General features: G+C 37.9%; 1 protein-coding gene across 1 annotated transcript in view; it reads right to left on the bottom strand.

The window, feature by feature from the left end:
• Positions 1 to 19889, bottom strand: part of diaph2 (diaphanous-related formin 2) — a 344139-nt gene extending 324250 nt beyond the window's left edge. The window contains 4 exon segments of the mRNA XM_051072493.1: positions 3275 to 3451; positions 5069 to 5101; positions 19008 to 19405; positions 19702 to 19889. Of these exon segments, the coding sequence (XP_050928450.1) occupies positions 3275 to 3451; positions 5069 to 5101; positions 19008 to 19091 (294 nt within the window). The 5' untranslated portion in view covers positions 19092 to 19405; positions 19702 to 19889.
• Between the last annotated feature and the right edge of the window lie 1266 nt (positions 19890 to 21155).

Here is a 21155-nt window from a genome sequence, read left to right on the forward strand (position 1 = left end):
GCACAATGTGGCTACAAATACTTCAAATCAAAGAAAGAACCAATCTATGGCTACCATCAAATGTGTCTGAAGCTGAAATGGATATGAAGAGTTCATACTATGGGGAAAAGTAGATGTAAGAAAAGTAGAAGACATAAAAATGTTTTGCTTCAACTGTGACAAATCAATTATTTTGTCCACTACACTCAAGTCTGATCCACAAGTGTGTAAGGGCACACACAGTAACTCTCCTGTGGGCTGGTTTTAATGTTCTGGTGCAGGGTGTGAGTGTTCATCCTGACAATGGAGCATAGAGAGGCACATAAAACCTAAAACTAGCCACAGCAGCACTGCAATGTGATATTCGTCTTTCACTGCAGTGCCTCAATACCATACACTACTCTTGACAGCGAGAAGACATTCTCTAAAGAATGGTAATAGCAACAAACTGACACTGGAATCAAATCAATCCTAAGTTAGGATGTCATGTTCTTGAAGGTTTTCATGCTGGCAGACAAGTAAAACTATCATCTGGGTAATAATGTTGTGACTGCTAATGGCCACATCAGCACAGACGACTTTAAGTGCTAATACAATAAAGGGTTGAACTGACAATGAAAGGGGTTTGCAATACATCAAGGTGTAGTGTAAATGTTTCACAGCTGACTGAATGCTAATTAAATTAATTCACATGTTATTGTGTGTGCTACTGTGTTCTTAGGTTGAACTTCTTGGATTGGAGTCTGCTACTGCAACACAGCTGCCTCCTTAGTGAGATGCAAATACCGGACATTTCATCAGCGGATTTGGTGCTGTGCATTTAGATGAGGGGCTCTGAATTCCAGCTGTGCATATCTTGGGTAATCCAACAACAGGACACAGAGTAAAGACATACACTACACCCTTCTAAAGACAGAGCTGAAAGCAAAGGTTTTTTTAAAATACATTTTAACTTTCCCTGTAGTTTTATGAATATACTTCTGCTCTCAATGGTTAGCTGACTGAGTGTTTCTTCCTATATTTTTCCAAACCCTTTGATGACCTTTCAGTAATAGGCTATGTGCTATTTAGGCTTTGAGATACACAGCGCAATGTGTAAACCACTTTCCAGAGAAAAAACATTTTCACTTTCTCCTAGTCATTAATGCACAGTAGGTGGTCTCACTAATATGGCATGGGTCATCCCCTCATTTGAAGCCAGCTAGTCATCTAAGGCTGTAGCATGTAGCAGCATCAAAACAATCAATAATGGACTCTGTGTAAAGACAAAGAGAGCAACTAAAATGTATGTGTGTATGACATAAAAAGAGATGAAGAGAGGAAGAGAGATGACAAAAGACAGATGCTGAGGAGAAGCTACTAGCATCAAAAGAAACTACCACTATCATTTCTGTTTTTGCTACATCAAAGCAGAAAAGTTTATAGTCCATGTTTACAGTCGAATTTACAGTCTAAATAGTGGAGGCTTCAAAAGTACATAAGTAAATAACCCTGTTCTTTTTGATTTTATTACTGTAATTATACTTCCCAAACGTAAGTGTCAAGGCCTGTCAAATGTCACACCAGCAAACATGCCTTCTGTGTCGTCCGTCACTGAGCAAATTGAAGCCTGGGTTTAATGTCACGCCGCTGTGAGCACAAACATAGTAATTGAGAGGTGAACTGAGTGACAGGGATGAGCACCCAGGCAAGAAAACACTGAGCAGTAGCCTGATGAAAACCAGGAGCACTGGTCGCATTTCTCTGGCCCTGGCAATAAAGACCATTGTATGAGAAAAAAGGAAAGGCAGGCACCATACCACACACACATACACACTCAGAGACATTATCCACAATAGTACACACAACCTATGCAATGAAGCCAGAGTAATTCAGCTCCCCACTTCAAAGAGATGGGCTGAAAGCTTTTTGTTAGATTTCAATCCTGCAGTACATAAGGCCAAAAATGCATTTCAATGGAGAAAATCACAAGTGTGACAGAGCTTTGACCCCACAGATGAGTGTGAAGTGAATTTCAAAGTTTGGTGTTCTTCTGACAGTTGCCTTGGGAATATGTAGGTGGAGCCCTGCATCACAAAAGCTTAACATCTGAATGCATAACACATTTATCACTCATATCTATACCGGAATAAATAATATTTTATATAAAAAAATAATGTTATATTAAAATTGTTAAAAAATGTTATATTGAAATTAAAATTATGTTTAATTAATACACACACACACACACACACACACACACATATATATATATATATATAAACAATATACTGTAATGTAAAACCTGCATAGCATTGTACATGCTCCAAAAATGTAACTTTGTATCTAGAATTTCTGAATTTATTTTATACATTTTGTACCTCAAGTCAGGATCAGTAATCAAACAAAAGAGATAATATTGCAATGATAGGGTAATTATTTGTGTGTAGTTGTCATTGCCATTGCCCAAGTATTGATTTGTGTGGGGTGGTTTAACCTGCAATATTTACATCAATTCACGTAGCAGTTATATCGGAGGTTTTAAATCTTGGGTCGTGGGGCTTTAAGAGCTGATGGTTTTCTAGTCATAGTTAAAGAGAAAGAATCACAAATTTCAGCATTATCTCTATAAATCTACAGATAAAGTTCAACCCTGTCTCTGATCACAGCTTTATGTGTCTATGTACGTGTGTGACTACAGTCACAACTATTGGACCTTTGTTGACTGATGGAGACGCAGTAGTAGTAGTAGTAGTACTAGTATTTCATCTTGGATTATTTAATAGTATGCAGATGTAAACATCATATCCTTGTTTCAGATCTAATGCTATGATCAATTTTGGTAAAACTTAACTTGTTCATTTAGTCACCAGAGCTATAAACCATGATGTCTTGACATAACAATTTTATCAGGGCAAATTACATTGTAAAATGACAAACAATTTTAAGATGCTGCATAAAACTAGGAGAGCTTTGAAAAGCAGTAATTTCATTTTCATCCTTTTTTTACATGCCTGGCAAAGCTTTACTCACAAAAAAATTCTCATCAGCAGTAAAACAAGGACACACTGAGATTTCTGGGTACATACTGATATAAAAATACTTTTCAAACTTTACTTTCTGCCTTGACAAACTCCTTCACCAGCATTCACAAAAGCACTTGTGCACCTCTTTGCACAGATTTATGAATCAATTTAAAATCTCATTACAGAATGCTCATCATTTATTATTCTGTGGCAGCTATAATAAAGCTGATGCAGAGTGCTACATATGACCCCATGCAGGGGAAACACAACAATAGAATTACAAAGCTCACCATCATCTTCTCAAAGAGGTCAATGATCTCCTTTTCTGAGAGGTTCATGGAGCGGTCGTCAAAAAGCGGCTGAGGAACAGGCAGTTCAGCCTGGGTAGAGAGGGGATCTGTTGGGTGCTGTATAAGGGGCTTCTCCTTCTTCATCCCTGTTTTTCTGAAACTGGTAATACGATCGCGCTGAAAGAAAACAGAGTGTTTGAGAAATTACAATTTTGCACTGCCAACAAACCTGTTTAACTGACTGCTTTTAGTTGCTGTTGATTTTCACAGAAACAAACCTGATTTTCAAAAAGAGTAGATTGGTTTAAACTGCCTGTAACCCAAATTTCACATGTTAAAAAGTTGTTCTGTGTCCTGTTATCAGAGGACACAGCTCACAATAATTTCCAGTAAACACGATCCTCTGATGGCGAGGACAGCTCAGAATGTGTTTCTAACAGATCAGCCAGAATCCCGGCAAGTCATTTAAGATTAACTTCAAACTCAATTTTATATGAATAGAAAGCATTGCTACTCTGTTCTCTGTGTACACCCAACATGTACAACTGACCACATAGGGTGTGGACAGAGCAATGACCAACCACTAGATGACAGTGAAAGCATCTTATCAAGCCTAGGTGTAGTCATTTCATAAAAACAAGACATAAGAAATGGTCTATGGTCACAAAAGTGGGGCCACTTCCCATGAAGAAAATTAATTAGCATCAAATGTCATGTCAATCCAATCCATCCCATCATTGTTAAGATATTTTACAAAATAACTTAGCAAAAGACACACAAGTTTGTTTGCAATATACCAGTGGCAAAGACCAATTGTATTTAACATGATATACTATATAAAACTTATCAGGACTTGACTTACCATCATACCCCAAGGATTACCTGGTTTGTGTTCATGTTGTTGGATATTTTTAGCATACAAAAACAACTTAAGCTCACTGTTATAAGGTCAGCAGGCCTCAGCTTAGTTTCCTTGTTATATTCATCAGCTGACACTACTCTAATGAATGCACTATAGTAAAGTTTAGTGAGGAAGCAAAAAAAGTACATGGACTGCATGCAACCAGTCAATGTTAGTCATATTTAGTAAAATGGAATAGAGAGGGCATGCTGAATCAAAGAACATACAGAAATGAAATGGAAAGACAAACATGATGATGACAGACATGATGTCACTACTATCAGTTTGATGAAATATTACTGGATGGATCAAATAGCTGTAAGCTAAGACAGAACGCATCACTCCTGCATAAATGCAGTTACATGCTGACATTACACTGTACGCACTAATATTAATGCAAGACTATACAAGCTTTTAAGTGTCAATGTCAGGCTATTAGTTAACTATGGGTATTAAAAAAGCCCCAGGCAGATAAGCACATCTAATCAGAAGTGCCACAGATAATTGCACACTAAATGATCTATGATCTGCTTACAAAACTCTAGATGCTATGGGCTAAGTTTTGCTCATAATGAAAAATTTAGTCAACAGACATTGGTGGTGCTAAATACAAGCACCATGAAAAACCAGCATTATGGAGCCCTACCACAACAAATAAATAAAGACGATTTAAGCTTACTCTATAATAACACAAAGATCACACTGCATAGTAACATAAAAAATAACCTAACTTTAGTTTTTTAGGTTTTGTTAAAAACAGCAATTCAATTTATTTGCTTTTGGCACATTTGACCCATCCACATATTTCAGTTAAAAGCCTCATGCAGCCATAACAAAACATGAGATGATGTAAAACAAAACTAGTCACACCAAAATTAAACCAAGCACCTTACCATATCATCAGCCAATGTTTTTATGTGTATGTTCTGTTGAAGGGAGGGCACAGTGTGAAAAACAAGATCCAACAGAAAATGACAACACCCGCAAAGTGCACAGTATGTATCCCATCTGAAGTGCATTCACATGTACAGTCTCCGACTGGATACTGTCTCATTTTCCTCTCAGAAGACAAATTAAGTTTCCAGTAACAAATACACTTGTATACATTAATAATGACATACGGGGTATATGCTAAATGTCTTAGAATCACACCTAGCATTAGCCCATTCTCAGTTGCTTTTTTCCCCAATGAGGATATGAGCATATCCCAGACACTGTACATGTATAGGATGCGACAATACTTCATGTTTCCAATAAAAAGGTTTTAATGAATGTAAGCATAAGTGTGTGTTCAAGAGTGAGCACCCCAAACACACACACTTAAAGACACATACCAACATTTTACATAAAATGAGATGTCTCACAAAGAAGCTATAATCCCACAGCCGCAGATTTAATAAGCACACCTGTTCACAACATCCACTGAATAAATGTAAGTTAGTGCTGCTTGGTTAAAGTTTAAGTGTATTCTAAAAACAATACACTTTCACAAGGCAATGTGTTACAGCCTGGCACAGTTTAACACCAAAAGGTACTTTTTTCTCTGTAATGTGTATTCTAAAGAGCATCTCTTGTAGTGACAGTGGCCCAACCACACCATTCTTGTTCACTGACGTTATAAACTCCAGTCAAAGAAACTGGCCAACTTTCAATTATCTGTGTTTGCTTGCAAACACAATCTTGCTATCCTCACAAAATGTTACAAATAGCTCAAATAAAAAAATAAAACCACAACTTCTCTTTACTACAGATGTTTATCTTCATCTCAGACACAATAAGACTGGCTACCGCCAAAGGCTTGTGGCTCAGCGAGGGACAGCCATTTGAAACACACCTCAAATGGGAAGCAGTAGCAACACTGCCATATGTTATGGCGCTAGGCTGTGAAGTACTAATGAGTAGGGAGATGTGGGGTGGTGATGGCCATAAAGCCTGCCTCCAGCCGTGGATTTCTCCACTATTCTAATCAGGAAACTACTGATGCTGGGGCGAGCAAACAGATTGGCTCTAACCTGCACCTCCCTCTGTGCATCTTCATCAGCTGTCGCTCTGGGCAACACTGAGCAGACACTCAAACTGCCATATCTATCACTAGTTTTGTCTGCAACAACTGATCAACAGTTGGGAGATACAGGAATGAACCACAGAAAACAAAGCTTCAGTCTCTGTGTGCAGGCTTCATGTCTTGTCCAAGCTGTTATTTTAAGTCAAAATAACAAATAATGTCACATTCAACAGGCATTATGCTTTGAGGGTTCTGCCTGGGATGTCCAGGTAGTGGTTTCATTATCATTCATGGCCTTCAATACAGCTGCACCACTTCTTGCAATATCTGTAAAGCTAAGAACCTGACCTGAGCAACAACTTTTCCCATTTCTATCTCAGAGCTTATGTATCATTAAGCCCAGCATTCTCTAGCAGTCTAAAACTGCGTGAAACAATAGCTAATTTTCAAATGGAGTGCTTAAACATTTTCTAATCAATTTAACAACAATCAAACCACTGTTTGGTTAATTGCCTTGACTTGAGGGCCTTTCCTTGCCCATTATCTTGGCAACATCGCAACAACGCAATTTAACATCTAACAATTAAGCTTGCATGTCCTCTGGGCTTCTCCCACTTATTAAAGTAAACTTTTTCATCATAATAAATGTTTATTACCAGACACATATTCCTCTAAATAACCTAATCAAATTAGCTCTGGGTCCCTCCTTAATCAAATATGATTATGACTCCATGCAGATCTTTAAAAATGAAAACACAAAGCAATATTCCACAACTTGAGAGTCAATTTGGGGACACAAAACAATACCAGTATGCATATTTCACACAATAACTTTTAATGTTAATATTACTCAGTACAATTAATGTTAGTATTACATTAACGCGCGTAAGACATGTCGTTCCATTGCACCTAGTTTTATTACAAAATGTCACCAGGTGGCACGTGAAATAAATTTTCAGCGAAGGTGGACAAAGGACCGAATTTGTTTTAAATTGGCCAACATTGCACAGCTTTTAAATAGCAACGCCTGTTATACCCTACCAATTTAACTAGACCATCTGTATGATGTCATTTTAACTCACTCACTGGAACTATCACTATAACATCAGTAGCCACGATGCCTCTGTAAAACGAGTTTAAAAGGAAATTAGGTTTTACTTTAATTAGTTCTAATAATAACAAAAGAGTACTGGGAATGAGCCATTGTTGGCAGCAAGGATTGTAATGCAATGTGCAGCTGATAGTTCTTGGCAACTTCATGAAACTACCTTGTATCCCCCGTTAAATCAACTGCTCTTTTCATCTACAGGCTAGTAAGGGTTAGAAACACCCACAACTGTTCTTTAGTGTGGCAAAGAAATTCATGCTTTATGGAGAAAAAAAAATCCAAGTGCTAAAACAAGAGCTGTGAAGATTTAGGAAAAATTTATAAATTATATAATTAGCCTCACACTGGTAAGTGCACTCACAGTAGCTCAATAGCTCAGCAGTCAAGCTGGGTTTTCATAGCGAAAAATGTATGTATCTCATAGGGTGTTTGTTTAATAATTCATTTGTTTGTTAAACACCATAGCTGTTTGTTGCTTATTCAGAAAGTAACAATTGGCAACTAACTTTTAACAATACAAAACATTTACGTTCCCCTCTCTGCTGTACAGCACATCTTTCTGCTGCGAACATTAATAAGATACTATTATTATTACTAATAAGCAATAGTGACACAGAGCAACTGTTAGACATAGAGGCTGTGTAAAATTGCCTATTGCATTTAAACTTTACACTCAAAAACATCAAAAGGAATGAAGTGCCACTAGCAACATGAATGGCGGAGATTTCTCACCAGTTTAGCCAAGTATGGACAAGCATGCGACTTGTCAGTATAACAATGTTGATACTTATACTGCACATGCTATGAATTAACAGTGCAGTCCGCCTTTTCATAGATTTCACCAGTCTTGATTTCTGTCCTACTGACAAACTGATGTTAACAATGTGCATAGTCAAAATGAAACTAATTACACAGGAATTTTCTGGCCTAAATCAGGATTGATGACCAAAAAGAAAATCTAGAAACCCCAAAATCAGCATTGTACAATGGTCTGGATTATTAAAATTATAATTTTGACAATAACAGGTTGTAGTGTGCACTTTTGTTGTTTCATTTCTAGTGAAACAAAATCTGCCTAAATGTGAAGGTGAACATTACAAGGAGATAAAGCTCACAACACAGGAGACTACTGTTTTTGTCTTAACAGCTGCATGGAAAACTTTTACCAATTCGCCACAGCTTGTAAACATGAATGCACCCTTAGGTGCAGTAACTGTACAAAACATAAAAGTGACACATGTACTGATCACAACACACCTTTAAATACTAAAACTTTTTTTTCAAGCCGGATCTTTATCTCTTGGCAAAGCAAACAGAAGTGAGAAATCACAACACAGCCTACCATAATGCAAAGGAATAACTGTCATTGACAACACTCACAGCTTGGCTTGAATGTGTTTGAGGGGAAAAAATGACCACAAGTGAATGTGATGCATAGCAATGACAGTGCATAGTCTGTAAGAGTGATAGGTGATAGGTGTCTGTGCCTATTATCAAATCACAGACCAGAAACACATTTAGGACAGGAAAAGAAAAAATGTATCTTATATCCTGTTCTGAATGTCAGAGTAGACAGCCTCTAAATGTGGGCTGTTGCTCCTCAACATTTCAATAGGGTGCACCAGAGCTCCTACTAGAAAATGGTGTGGAGCCATGTTCAAAACCCCAATTATTAACAGATTACAGATTTGACAACATAGGCTTTATTAAACCTTTATATAAATATACTGCATGTATTATTTCAAGCATGTATTATGTTTTTACACTGAAGTGCCACCAAAATCATACTGTGTAAGACAAACCTGTAAACTGAAAGGCCTTTAAGCCATGACACTACTTTCTTTTAGCTGCGTTTGAGACTCATGGTTGCTAGTAATAGCCATAAACATCAAAATTACATAATTTGTCTTTGTGTAATCAGATAGGATGTACAGCATTGCCAATATCATGCTCAATTTTGGGGGAGTGGCATCATACAGCAACAAATGCCATTTGAGTAACTGAATTAGACATAGTCTAAACAAATCAATTTGTCCAAATCAATCTTGTTACCGAGCCTTCACAATGGTTGACTTTGTAAACTCAGAGGGGTAGAGCCCAACACAGTCTATACTGTTGCAAAAGATTTACAAAAGCATGAAAGTAACATTTATCGTTCTTGATGTAATCTGTCCAATTAATCTTTATTTTTGCACTGTGAGTACACTCTTTTCAAGCAGACCAAATAAGGAAAAGCACTGAAAGTCATGTGACTTGTATCCAAAGTAAACCTGGGGAGCATTTTCCATTCACTATTAAAACTGACTTCAGTAACCACACAGAAATAAAATTAACAGTAAAATTGCCCTCTCCTGGCATTTTCTCCTACAATATGCAAATAATTCTTTCTGAATGTTTAAATGACAGTAAACATCTGGTTTCATTTGCACTACAGCCTTGAGTCTCATCTTTATTCAGACTTTGGTAGATGTGTTCATCTCTCCAGCTCTCCAAAGAGTTGTGCATTTTACTCTACAGTAAAGTTTTTCAGACAAAAGGTCTTTCTACATCAGTTAGTTCTGAGAATTTATTTTCCGTCCTTTCCAGAGTTTCTTGAGTATTACTCAGTTACCAAGACAATTCAGTAAACCTGAACAACAAAACTGCATGCTAAGCATACATAATAAATGACTGACCATTCCTCAGTTTTACCCCACTCTTTTACAGAAAATGTATTGATATAAATTGTTTTTGTATTAGCATGGCAACATTTAAAAGAATCAAATGGTATAAAGCATACAATTAGTCAATTAATAATGCACTAGAAAAATAGTCTGAAGTAATACCAGCTTCTCAAATTGCCAAATATATATGTGGTTTTTGATCAGGCAAGAAATTGCAGATGTCACTACCATAACATAACATCAGGGCGGCTCCTTTTCTCTGTGGAGCTTGCATGTTCTCCCTAAAAACTGCCCATAGGTGTGAATGTGAGTGTGAATAGTTGTTTGTCTATGTGTTGGCCCTGCAATGGATTGGCGATCCATACAGGGTGTACCCCGCCTCTAGCTCAATGTTAGCTGGGATAGGCTCCAGGCCCCCCGCGGTAAGGATAAGCAGTATAGATAGATATAGATAGATAGCAGTATAGATAGATAGATGAATGAATGAATAATATAGCATTACATAACAAGTAATTGATTCATTAAAAAAGATTTAATTGACAATAAGAATTATTGCTAGTTGCTGTGCTATTGTAGTTTGAAGCCTTACTATTTCCTAAACTGAACACCTACAATGCAATCTATCTTTCATCAAGTACCAGAAAGGTTCCATTGCCACTAATCTGATCATAAGATTTATGGGTGCCAATAAAAGTTGTTCAAAATCATAACTGACAGTGTCCTCTGAAAAAACCATATGAATATAATATAATGAGAATAGAGATACCCACATCAAAACATCTGTCTGTGAGTTAGTCATCAGAAATGGGAGTTAAAGTGACCACAAGTTACCACGCAAGGACCAGGACACCAGCCTCTTATCCCAACACCAACAAATCTAGCGTACACATGCACCATAATGGCATACTTGTCCTCTCTGTAAACTGGCTTAGGAACAATTTAATCAAGCACAGAATGTCAGCAAATTAAGCCTTGACAAAAGCAGTGTTGACTCAGTTCTTACGCACAATCACAAATTTGAGATATTTTCACTTGTTTCATTCCAAAAACAGAGCAAGTAATTAAATTGAAAAAGTAAAACAAAGGATGTACATGACTTCTACCAAGAGCTGATATGCCTTTAAAAGGGCACAAGACTGTGGTAGTCTTTTTATTTTAGTAAGGTGCTGGTACCGTTTACACTTTTCTAAAACAGAATCTATTGAAAAGGGAAAGCACACAACAGCCAGTACAGCTTGAATGGCTCCACACTGGATGGTCTGACCATGTGACCGCAGACTAGCACAGCACTGCCCTCAGGTTATCTCTGTCTCTGTTGAAATACATTTCTACTACTGCACCCTTGAGGGTTGGCATGATATGCAGCTATTACAAAACCTACAGCTCATAAGAAAGATTGGAAATGTCTGTGTATTTATCTTCTAAAATTGTTCATGATATCAAAGAAATTTCATTTGTATATTACAGATTATCGTAATGAAATTAATCTGTCTCAGCAAAGACAGTGTTAGAACTATAGCAACTTTACTGAGCAATTATTATTCTGACCGATGGAATTTAAAAACCAGCTTCCAGATGCAGCAATCACATCTGCCCAACCAGTTGTTTTCCCTAATTGCTGCCATGTGTAAAAAGATATGAACTCATGACCTTGTTGTTATCTGTGGTCTGTTTGCTAGGTGGCGGCTCATATATATATATATATATATATATATATATATATATATATATATATAACTAGAATGCTAGGCAGCTAAATGTTTAAAGAAATAATCCAATCACAATGCCTGAAAATATGCTGTTATATCTGCCATGGTAGTGATTTTGCTCACATACCTTTGTGATATTCTACAATATCACTGCTGAAGTGCAAGTCTTTATCAAGACTTTAACAAAATACTATGACTCATGATATCCCTGTATAATGCTTTCTTCACTAGAAATTAGTTAGGCAGTGCATCAAGTCTGTCAGCCACTGAGTAGTCATTCTGCATTGACCTCTTTTCACAGTGCGTCCCACATTACATGAGGAGGTTTATTCATCAAATCAATTTTTTAAACTGAATGATTCAACTCTCAATTCAAATACACTATAAACTAGATTTAATCTCTTTGTATACTGTTGTATACTGGTATTTTGCACTGTATTTCATAACTAATGTCACTTCCTGTCTCATATTTGCAGCTTATGTCACTGATTACAAAAAGTGTGAAGACAGATGTCAAACAACCCTCCAAAATCTGATTTCTAACTGACATTGAACAGTGACAATGGCAGACACCTCATCCTCTCTGCAAATTTTGCAAGAGGGAAAGCTCCCTCATTGCAACCCTTCAATATAATTCATGTACAAGAGCCTGGCCTACATTTGAGTCTGGAGTAACTCAGTCAAAACACTGCCTACCAGTCATGAATCACCAAAAAACTATGAAGAACCTCAAATGATTGACGTGTGGTTACATGAATTAGACTTAAACGCTTTGATGCTCAAGTTATTTCTTAGAGAGGCTTTTTGATATGTAACTGAGGCAGCCAATCTCAAGTCTTAATCCATCGATGTACATGAATAGGGCTCATCTCTGAGAGTGACACTGTGCAGTGAGTCTGTAGCTTTCTTCTACTGCACGACTAAAGCATTCTTCACTGCTTCCTCTCTCGAACTTCCTGAATGCCGTTATTTAAAACACTCGCATGTGGTCTGTTTCCTGCCGTTTTCCACACGTCCCTAACACAGATGCAGTTGTATATTCACTCAGTAACACATGATGTAAAAGTGGAAAAAAATACAAAGCAGTAAAAAAAAACATAGGACTACAGGACATAAAACTTGTTTAGATTGACCAAACAGATAATAGGCACTGCAGAATAGCCTCAGGTGTGTGACAAGCTGACAACTTGTACTAACTACATGCTAACATGACCTAAAATGATCCCTGGGGCTTTCCTATAGCTCATGTATCAAAGTGTCAAAAGCTTCAAATGCCAAAGCTTACCACTGTACAGTAGCCCAGTAAGCCATTAAATATGATTCGCAATAAACTACAGTTTTGCCTTAGGGTACTCGATTCAGACACAAAAATTCCCTATTTTCACATTTGTGCTCTAGGCCAATATGTTGAGCTGAGTGACTTAAATCATAAAAAAATTGAGGCTCATTCCGGAAAAATAATAAGAATAAAAAGTAAAGTGAATCATAATATCTCTTTAGATTTGGTAAAACAATTAACTTGCCTAGTTGATGTCCATCATAGTGTATGTTCAGGCTGTAATTCCCAGCTGTCATTCAAGAATTTCAGAATTGATTAATCTCCTGGTGTTATTCTAGGCAACATCTTTTATGGAGCCTTTAATCTTTTTTTAAATCACTGATATGATTAAACTGACAGACACTAAATGATAATTTACTTTATATTATCCAAACAACTCTATTTCTTTACAATTTCTCAGTTGGCAGAATGAACTGCATCAGCAGTGTGTGGGCCAGTGTATGCCATTATTAAACTGTGCTCTCCCATGTCCAGGGTCTCATATTAAAGAAGCCACTGCTTAAGCAGTGCTCAACTGTCCATTCATTGCTGAGACTTTAATTACTTTAATAACTGAATAAATGACAAGCGTGATTACAATCACTGAGGCCCAATTTAATTAATAAAGGTTCATTACAATTTGCAAAACACTCATCAAATATCAGAAAATTATGTACACATGCCTGTGTTGAGACTATGTCAGCATTTCCTTAAGCTTAGTAACTTTTGGGGCAATTATTGTATCAATGTTACCGTCTTTCTTGAACTGTAAAGGGAGTTTATTAAATGTATTCTAAAGGGCCTTTGCAACTCAGTGTTTTTGTTTGTTTGTTTACTAACAACCCAAAAGCGTGAAAGACAACATCAAGTTAATGCAGCCAGCCAAAGTTCACTAGTTAACAGTGAATTACATGTGATGGACATTTTTTTTAATTACTTAACACCAGCTGCGGTTGTTTTTTCATATGCTTAACATAGCGAGATTAACTTTTAGCTAGGCTGAATTTTATTGCGCATTAAAAATGGTCGTTAGCCCCACCACAGAACAAAAACTGCAGTTAAGCGCTGCTCAACGTTTTAGTTACTAACCTCTCAAACTTCTGTCGTTGGTCATTCTAAGTGCAAGAATAAAGTTGTGTAGCAACTTTTCTTGCCAATGATGCTCTATCACGTCCATTTTGTTTATCATGCTCATTCGCTTCGAAGCCAAAGTGTCCGCACACATTCTCCGTTACCTTGCAACACTGGAGCTCCAAACATTGGTCGCGAGACGACTGACGTTAACAGTAATTAGCTGCACCCGGTATCGTACCTGTAGCTAGCAGGTAACGCCCTGCACAAAAAACTGACCTCTCTTAACAGTTTTGGGGCTTCACAAACATCAACTCAACGCTATGTCACCATGCAGCTTCCACTATACAGCTAGCCACTATACAGTCACAGTACGACCAGGACGGCTCTCCCCTTAAAAACAATCAAATAATAATCTTCTGCCATGGCCGCCACCATCTGATAGCACTGTCTTCACTGTTTTGTCACCATATCTTGTCTTTCTGCTGCATGTTTCCTGCACGGTACTGTTCACAACGACACTTCATTACGACAGATGCTTATTTACATATATATATTTCATTTGGCCATTATGAAATCCTCTTTTCTATGTATTCTTACCTCTTTTCTCACAATACTGTCTCGACTGTAGGTTAAATATAAATGTCTGTCTTTCTGCTGTGTTCTTGTGTTTTCCTCCATAATATTCTCTTCTACTCAGTCTTTCAAAGTTTAATATTGACATCTACTCTGTCTTTGCCTGATATCTACACTGTCACTGGCTTGTTTGGCCAGTTTCTCTGCGCTCATTACCCAGAATACCTATGTGAGCAGGGACCCACATGAATGTGACCTCTGTGCCTTGCTTACTACTCTAAAATGTACTACCATGAGCTCATATTAGAAATCCTGTTGATGCACCAGACTCTTATCTGCAAAAATATCTTCCATATCAACATTATATTTACATATTATCATAACAAAAAGTAATAGGGATATATATGTTCTTCTTTTAAAACACTTAATGTTGTTTTAATTTTAAAACTCCTAATTTTACAAAGGTCAACAAATCGGACAATATTCTGAAATATTCTCCTGAAGCACCTTTACCTTTGAGACACTGATCACCTTTAATCCTTTCCTTCTACATAACAGAAAGCAAAAGCAGACAAGCACAGCCTGTAATAAGAAAACAGAAATCCCTTAACTGACTGATAACATTACATGATGAAATTACCTACCAAACAAACTACAGATGATGAGGATTGGTGCTTCTCTTTTGTAGTTACTAATTACAAGTTTAACCATTAGATATCCGTTACTTCAAACAGAGCATTATTTGGCTGTTGAATAACAATCAAAATTTTACAAACTTTGCTGAAGTGCAGCTAAAGCCTTTGATAAATTTATTGTGTGCCTCAGCTTTTCCAGGGACATTCACTTGAGAGTAACTGATGTATCACAAATCTCTGCTCAGTGAATCAGTCTTTTACATTACTGGTAATTTACCACAACTAACTCTCTTAAGGCAAAGCTGTTTAACAATAACATTCCCACACATGATATAGATCTTTGATCAGAAAACACTACACATGACACACTGCATGTCATAAGATACTAAATCTTTAGTACAGATAACTTTATGTAACTGTGTGTTAATTCACAAAATGCTGAACTACATAATGCAGATCCACTTCACACAAATGTATTCATTTAATGTTTCTGGATTAAATCCCCAAACACAGTAGCAGTTAGGCTTGAGACAAGTTCTCCTGAGAAGAGGAAATCACTGTTACTGTTATATGGAAATCATCAATCAATCACAATTTAAGTCCACAGCACTACACTAAATGCCATGTAAGGCACATAACAAATGACTTTTTTCTACATTCAGATCCTAAGACGAAAATAAGCTAGTTCCTAGTCAAAATGTATTCACTTATACAGCCCAAAGACACCAATCACAGTCCAAGATGATAGTTATTTTATGGATGCATTGGGATGACTTTTCCCTCGTGCTGCTCTGTATGAGGTCATCTTTTACTCTGGTATGCACAGGGGTAATATTTCTCCCTCTGTGTCAAACCAGCTCCTCTGAACTCCTTTAAACAGACCTCATTCCATCAGCCTGTTTTACTGGATGCCATGTTGTTACAAATTCAAGAAAAGGACATTATCACAAAGTATAGTGACAACCAACAGAAAAGTTTTGAATTATCTCTAGTGCTGAACACTGTGGTGTTGTTATTCTAACGTCCTTGGGTGTGTTGAGTATCTACATCCTGGGCCCAAGGCCCAAATGGTGTTGCTGTGATGTAATCCTGCCCAGTGACTTGTTAAACAAACACACAGCTTTCAATGTTTCTCCTCTAAAGACTGATTTCACTTTGCTGAGGCCAAACTGCACCAGTGTCTGCCACTTTGCTTACAAGCCATGCAAATGGTACTGTATGTTTTAGCAGCTGTGAGTGTGAACAAGCGCTGACATCCTCTGGTTTAACTCTGCTCATTACAAGATATTACCCCATGCTTTTGTCTGGACCACATCCACACAAACTACGCTGCCTATCAGGAATGTAACCCTATAGCCCCATATATGGTAAAAACTGTTCATGGTAGGGTAGAAGTACATCTTCAAATTTCCAACTCAGATACAAAGTTTTTGTTAGTATGCAATAACATAACCATCTGATAGACCTTGCCAAAAATCTTGAAACATGAATTGCAGTTTTCATTCCATTTGCCTCTTTAAGACAAAATTGCAGCTTCACTGCATAAATTATGCATATACCTTCATGCATGTACATTTCTGCTTATTTTCCAGTTTGCAGACAAACTTGGAGCTACACTATATAATGAGGCAGCTTAAAAGTGGGGATAAACAACAGAGGACAGATCATGGCTCCACCCAGGGATGAATAATGGCTTCCTCCTTCAAACTCAGGGCAGTGCTGAGATTTCTGCAACAGCCACAGTTCAGGCTTGCTTTGCCTCTGACTGGTCTGCTTGGAGGTATGAGTAACAGGGTGGGCGTGCCTGGTCCTGAGTCCACTTTACGGAACAAAAAGCAGTGATCTCACAGAGACATCTCACTAACTTGCTGAGTGCTGGTATTAACTAAACACCCTTGCAAACAATTTTAAACTTGGGAGGCAGGCTATTCAAGAGTCACAGGCTGCTGTTAGGATTTCTCATGACAACACCCTTTTGTAGCACTGGGAGTGCATACTATTTCAGTCCACTCTGGGATTTCCTGTTTGCCACTTAGTACTGTCACGCTTTCCCTAAGTCACCTTAACTTTGCCCTAAACAACCAGTGATTACAAGTTTAAGACTGTTTTTCCAATCCAAAACTCAGCAATGATGCTCCTTGTGTCTCTTTTTTAGGACAATTTAACACCAGACAACAAGAAACATCACCTGCATAAACAATTGAGGTGTTAATAAAGTCATTAGTGGTCAGCCTAATTGTCTGGAATCAGTCCAATTTGGCTCTGTCGTTTCTACAAAACAGAAAAAGAAGCCAACCTAAATTGTTCCTTTTTCATTTCCTTGTTTGGAAGCAGCGGCCACAATTAAACTTTTGACCAAGCCAACCAGTAAGCAAACAATTTGGTGCAAAGCAAAATAAAGAGAAACACAACAAAAAGTCAATTATTGGCTGCTAAGAGGGGACGTCATCCAGACAGTTCAACGGCAGCCAAGCCTAACACGCTGACAAACGTGGAAAAATGGAAACCAGCCAAAGTTTTTTGTCTCTGGTCACGGAAAATTACTTGCAGCCACTGGTTTCTACTGCTTCTGACGGTGTGCAGACAGTGACATGCATTTAACACATTCTGTAATACAGTTTGGATTTACAGATTTACATTCCGCTCAAGACTGTGAATGCAAGACTGTGGCTAGCAGTTAAACAAATAAGGCACCTAATTATAGATTTGGGAATAAGGAACGCTGTTTACACAGTACTGCAACAGTTAAAGAAGTTAGTCACAGTGCAGCATTAGCCGTCAAGTTATTGTTCCACAAATACAAAATCTTGCACAACACCACCACCACACTTCCCAAATCTGGTGATCTCATTTCCAAGCAAAAGATGGCATGTAGGAATGGGTACATGGCACCAGAGCAGCAGTGATGCAGAATCAGGGTTGCCCGCTTTCCAAATATACTCTTCACTCAACATGAGCTATTCTACTACACCAAGCCAACTGAGCTGCTGTAAACAGAATGAACATTGATGTAATTTTCAGTTGTTATCTAATAGACACTGCCTTCCTGTGAATTTCATTTCATGTGCTGATAATACTGCATAGGCTGACTCAAGACAAGTTTTATCAATCATACATAAAATCACCACAAACCACGTGGACATCACACTGTGCAGTGAGTCAGCCAGTAACTGTCTTAACTTAAATACATATGGAAGCCCAACTATCACAACAAGGACACTCTTCACAGAACTTCTAGGAATGTATGACAGGGATAATCACATGATGCACTGAGTGCTTTGAAAAGTAAAGCACTCAGTGAAACACTATCTCTTTTTCTCAACTCAACAGCTATTAGCTGTGCTGTATTGGGCTACATTAAATAGTAATAACAACACATCAATAACTATTTGAGCCTCATCCTGCACTAACCAGAGATGCTCTGTATTTACAACATGCTGTTTACTAACTCTACAGTAGTTGTGCTCCCACTTGGACTGGTTTGATTTTGACTTCACCATGAGGTTTATCCTGACTAATAACTATAAAATTAAAAGCCTAATGTACAGTGCGCTTGGCCTAATGAAGGATTTTTTATGTATAGATATGTAGAGTTGTGAAAACTTTCTAAGGTGTGGAGTGGTGCAACTTTCTCGGTCTAAATAAAAGCTGAGAGTGAAATTAACCCCTGCTTGTAGGATTACAGGACGTGAGAGTTCACTACTCAACACGTCCATGCAACAGAACTGAGCCAGCCTGTATACCTACCAGCTTTTTGTTTTTACCCTCATCCTCGTTGGACCTCTTTTTGGAGGGTTTATTCGGGTCCTCCCCACCGCTGGCTTGATCCATTTTAGCTTTAAGTTGGTTCCCCTCCAGAAAAGACTAAATGTGACCACCGCAAAAGTTGGCAAACTCCACCAGCACGCGTTTTATCCAAGCTTATACAGCAAACCATCCAGGTTATGTCTTTTCAAAATCCATTCCGTTAAAAGATTAAGTAGAAATTAAAGTTGACCGCTTCCAAAATAGTTCCCGCTAGTATCCAACAGTCGGGGAAGGCTGCTCGAAGAAGAAGAAGAGGTGTGGTAGGTTATGGTATGGTATCCGTCCTGATGTGTCCTCAGCTCAGCAGCAAGACAGTCCACACCGCAATGGAAGCCTTTCTGAAATTACCATAACATTATGTTAACAACAGTTATTTGGTCTATCGTAATGTCTTAAATAATTGGCAAACAAATGTTTGCCTTAACACGTGTTTCCCTGTTCAACTGCCTTAGTATGTTGAGTGCAGACACATCCACACAAGCCAGTATACTATTAACGTTACAAATGTAAACAAACATGTCGGCTGTAGCCTTAAACAGCTCGATTTAAAAAAGTAAAAGCAGTGTGTTTTTACACTTATAGACAGAACCTTGTGTTTAGAAACAGTCTACATTGATACAGAGAGCAAACTTACAACCATGTAACTCGGCAATAACGTAGTAGTAACCGACAAAAAAAACGTTTAAATTCAGCCAGGATCCAATGACAGTTTTCAGCGTTCACTGACAAGGTCGTTATTCAACCGACAAAGCAGCCATTAATCAGAATTAATGAACAGTTGTTGTAATAGTGGAAAATCACCGTTGTTCTCTCTGCTTGGAATACTTTATAGTGCTGTGCACTTAGCATGGCTAGCATGCAATGGACGGCCGTTACCTTGCGAACATTATTTATTTTAGCACACACAATGACACACAAGCACACACAGAATAGTAGGCTATAAACTACAGAGTGAACAATAAATTTCATGTCAAAGAAAACTCACAATATCCCATCCAGGGCTTACCTTTGCAACCAAACTTGATTGCCAGGCCCACAGTGATTCCGCCCACCCAGGCTCTGATTGGCCTGTGACATACGTAAGGAGTGGGGATTCCAGCTGCCATTGGTCAGATTAGCTGACAGTCATAAGGTTAGCGTGGCGTCGAAGGGGAGGAGACTGTTATGACGGAGGGGTCAGTCTGATTTCACAGCAAAAGGATGGGAGTCAGCCAATTGTAAGAATAGATCTGTTAGTGAATTATGAAAGGATGACCGCGGAAGGGAAGCAGGGCGGGAGTCTGCGCAACAAAACACACCCTGGGTGTGTATATTCATCTGTGTGTGTGTGTGTGTGTGTGTGTGTGTGTGTGTGTGTGTGTGTCATAATTACACACACTCCCTGTCGATGTGTATGATATTAACAGCTGATGATATAGTTAGCCTATATGGTAAACCATTCACATAATAGAGTGTACCATAAAGGCCTGTGTGTGAGCATAAAGCATCAATTTGGTGTATATTTATTTCTGCATATTCAAAGACATACTTAGGTGAATAGAGTTAAAACAACAAATGTGCACATTAATTATTTAGCTTTTTGTTTTGTTTTACAAAAAGACATTTTTAACATAAGGGCCCTTTACTAGCTTTTTCCAGGGTTTTCAACAGCATCTTACAGGCTTCATCAGTCAGTGGAATTTGCCCAGTTGTCTTGGAAATGGCTTAAATGTCAACATGAGACTTGTATGGAACTTTGGTCATTTAATAACACATTGTCATACCATCATCAAAAGAATGTGGTAACCTAATCAACTGATTTAAATGAATAGTTGAACATTTGGAGGGGAAAAAATACTTATTTGCTTTTCTGCTAAGAACTAGAAGATTGATACCACTTCCGTGCCTGTTGTCAGGAAACTGATGGAGGTTCCAGGAAGTTACTGGTTACTAGTTACTGGTCCCAGCCAAAAAGTATACCAGTACGCTACACAACCACATTTTGCAGATGCAGTCTTCACAAGCTCTTCTGTTGATAAATGAATCTGACTTGTTCTTTGAGGTCAGTAATTTTCAAATGAGGAACAAAAACACAGGGCTCCTCTTAAC

This window comes from Lates calcarifer, linkage group LG8, assembly GCF_001640805.2.
Source record: "Lates calcarifer isolate ASB-BC8 linkage group LG8, TLL_Latcal_v3, whole genome shotgun sequence".
Classification (NCBI taxonomy): domain Eukaryota; kingdom Metazoa; phylum Chordata; class Actinopteri; family Centropomidae; genus Lates; species Lates calcarifer.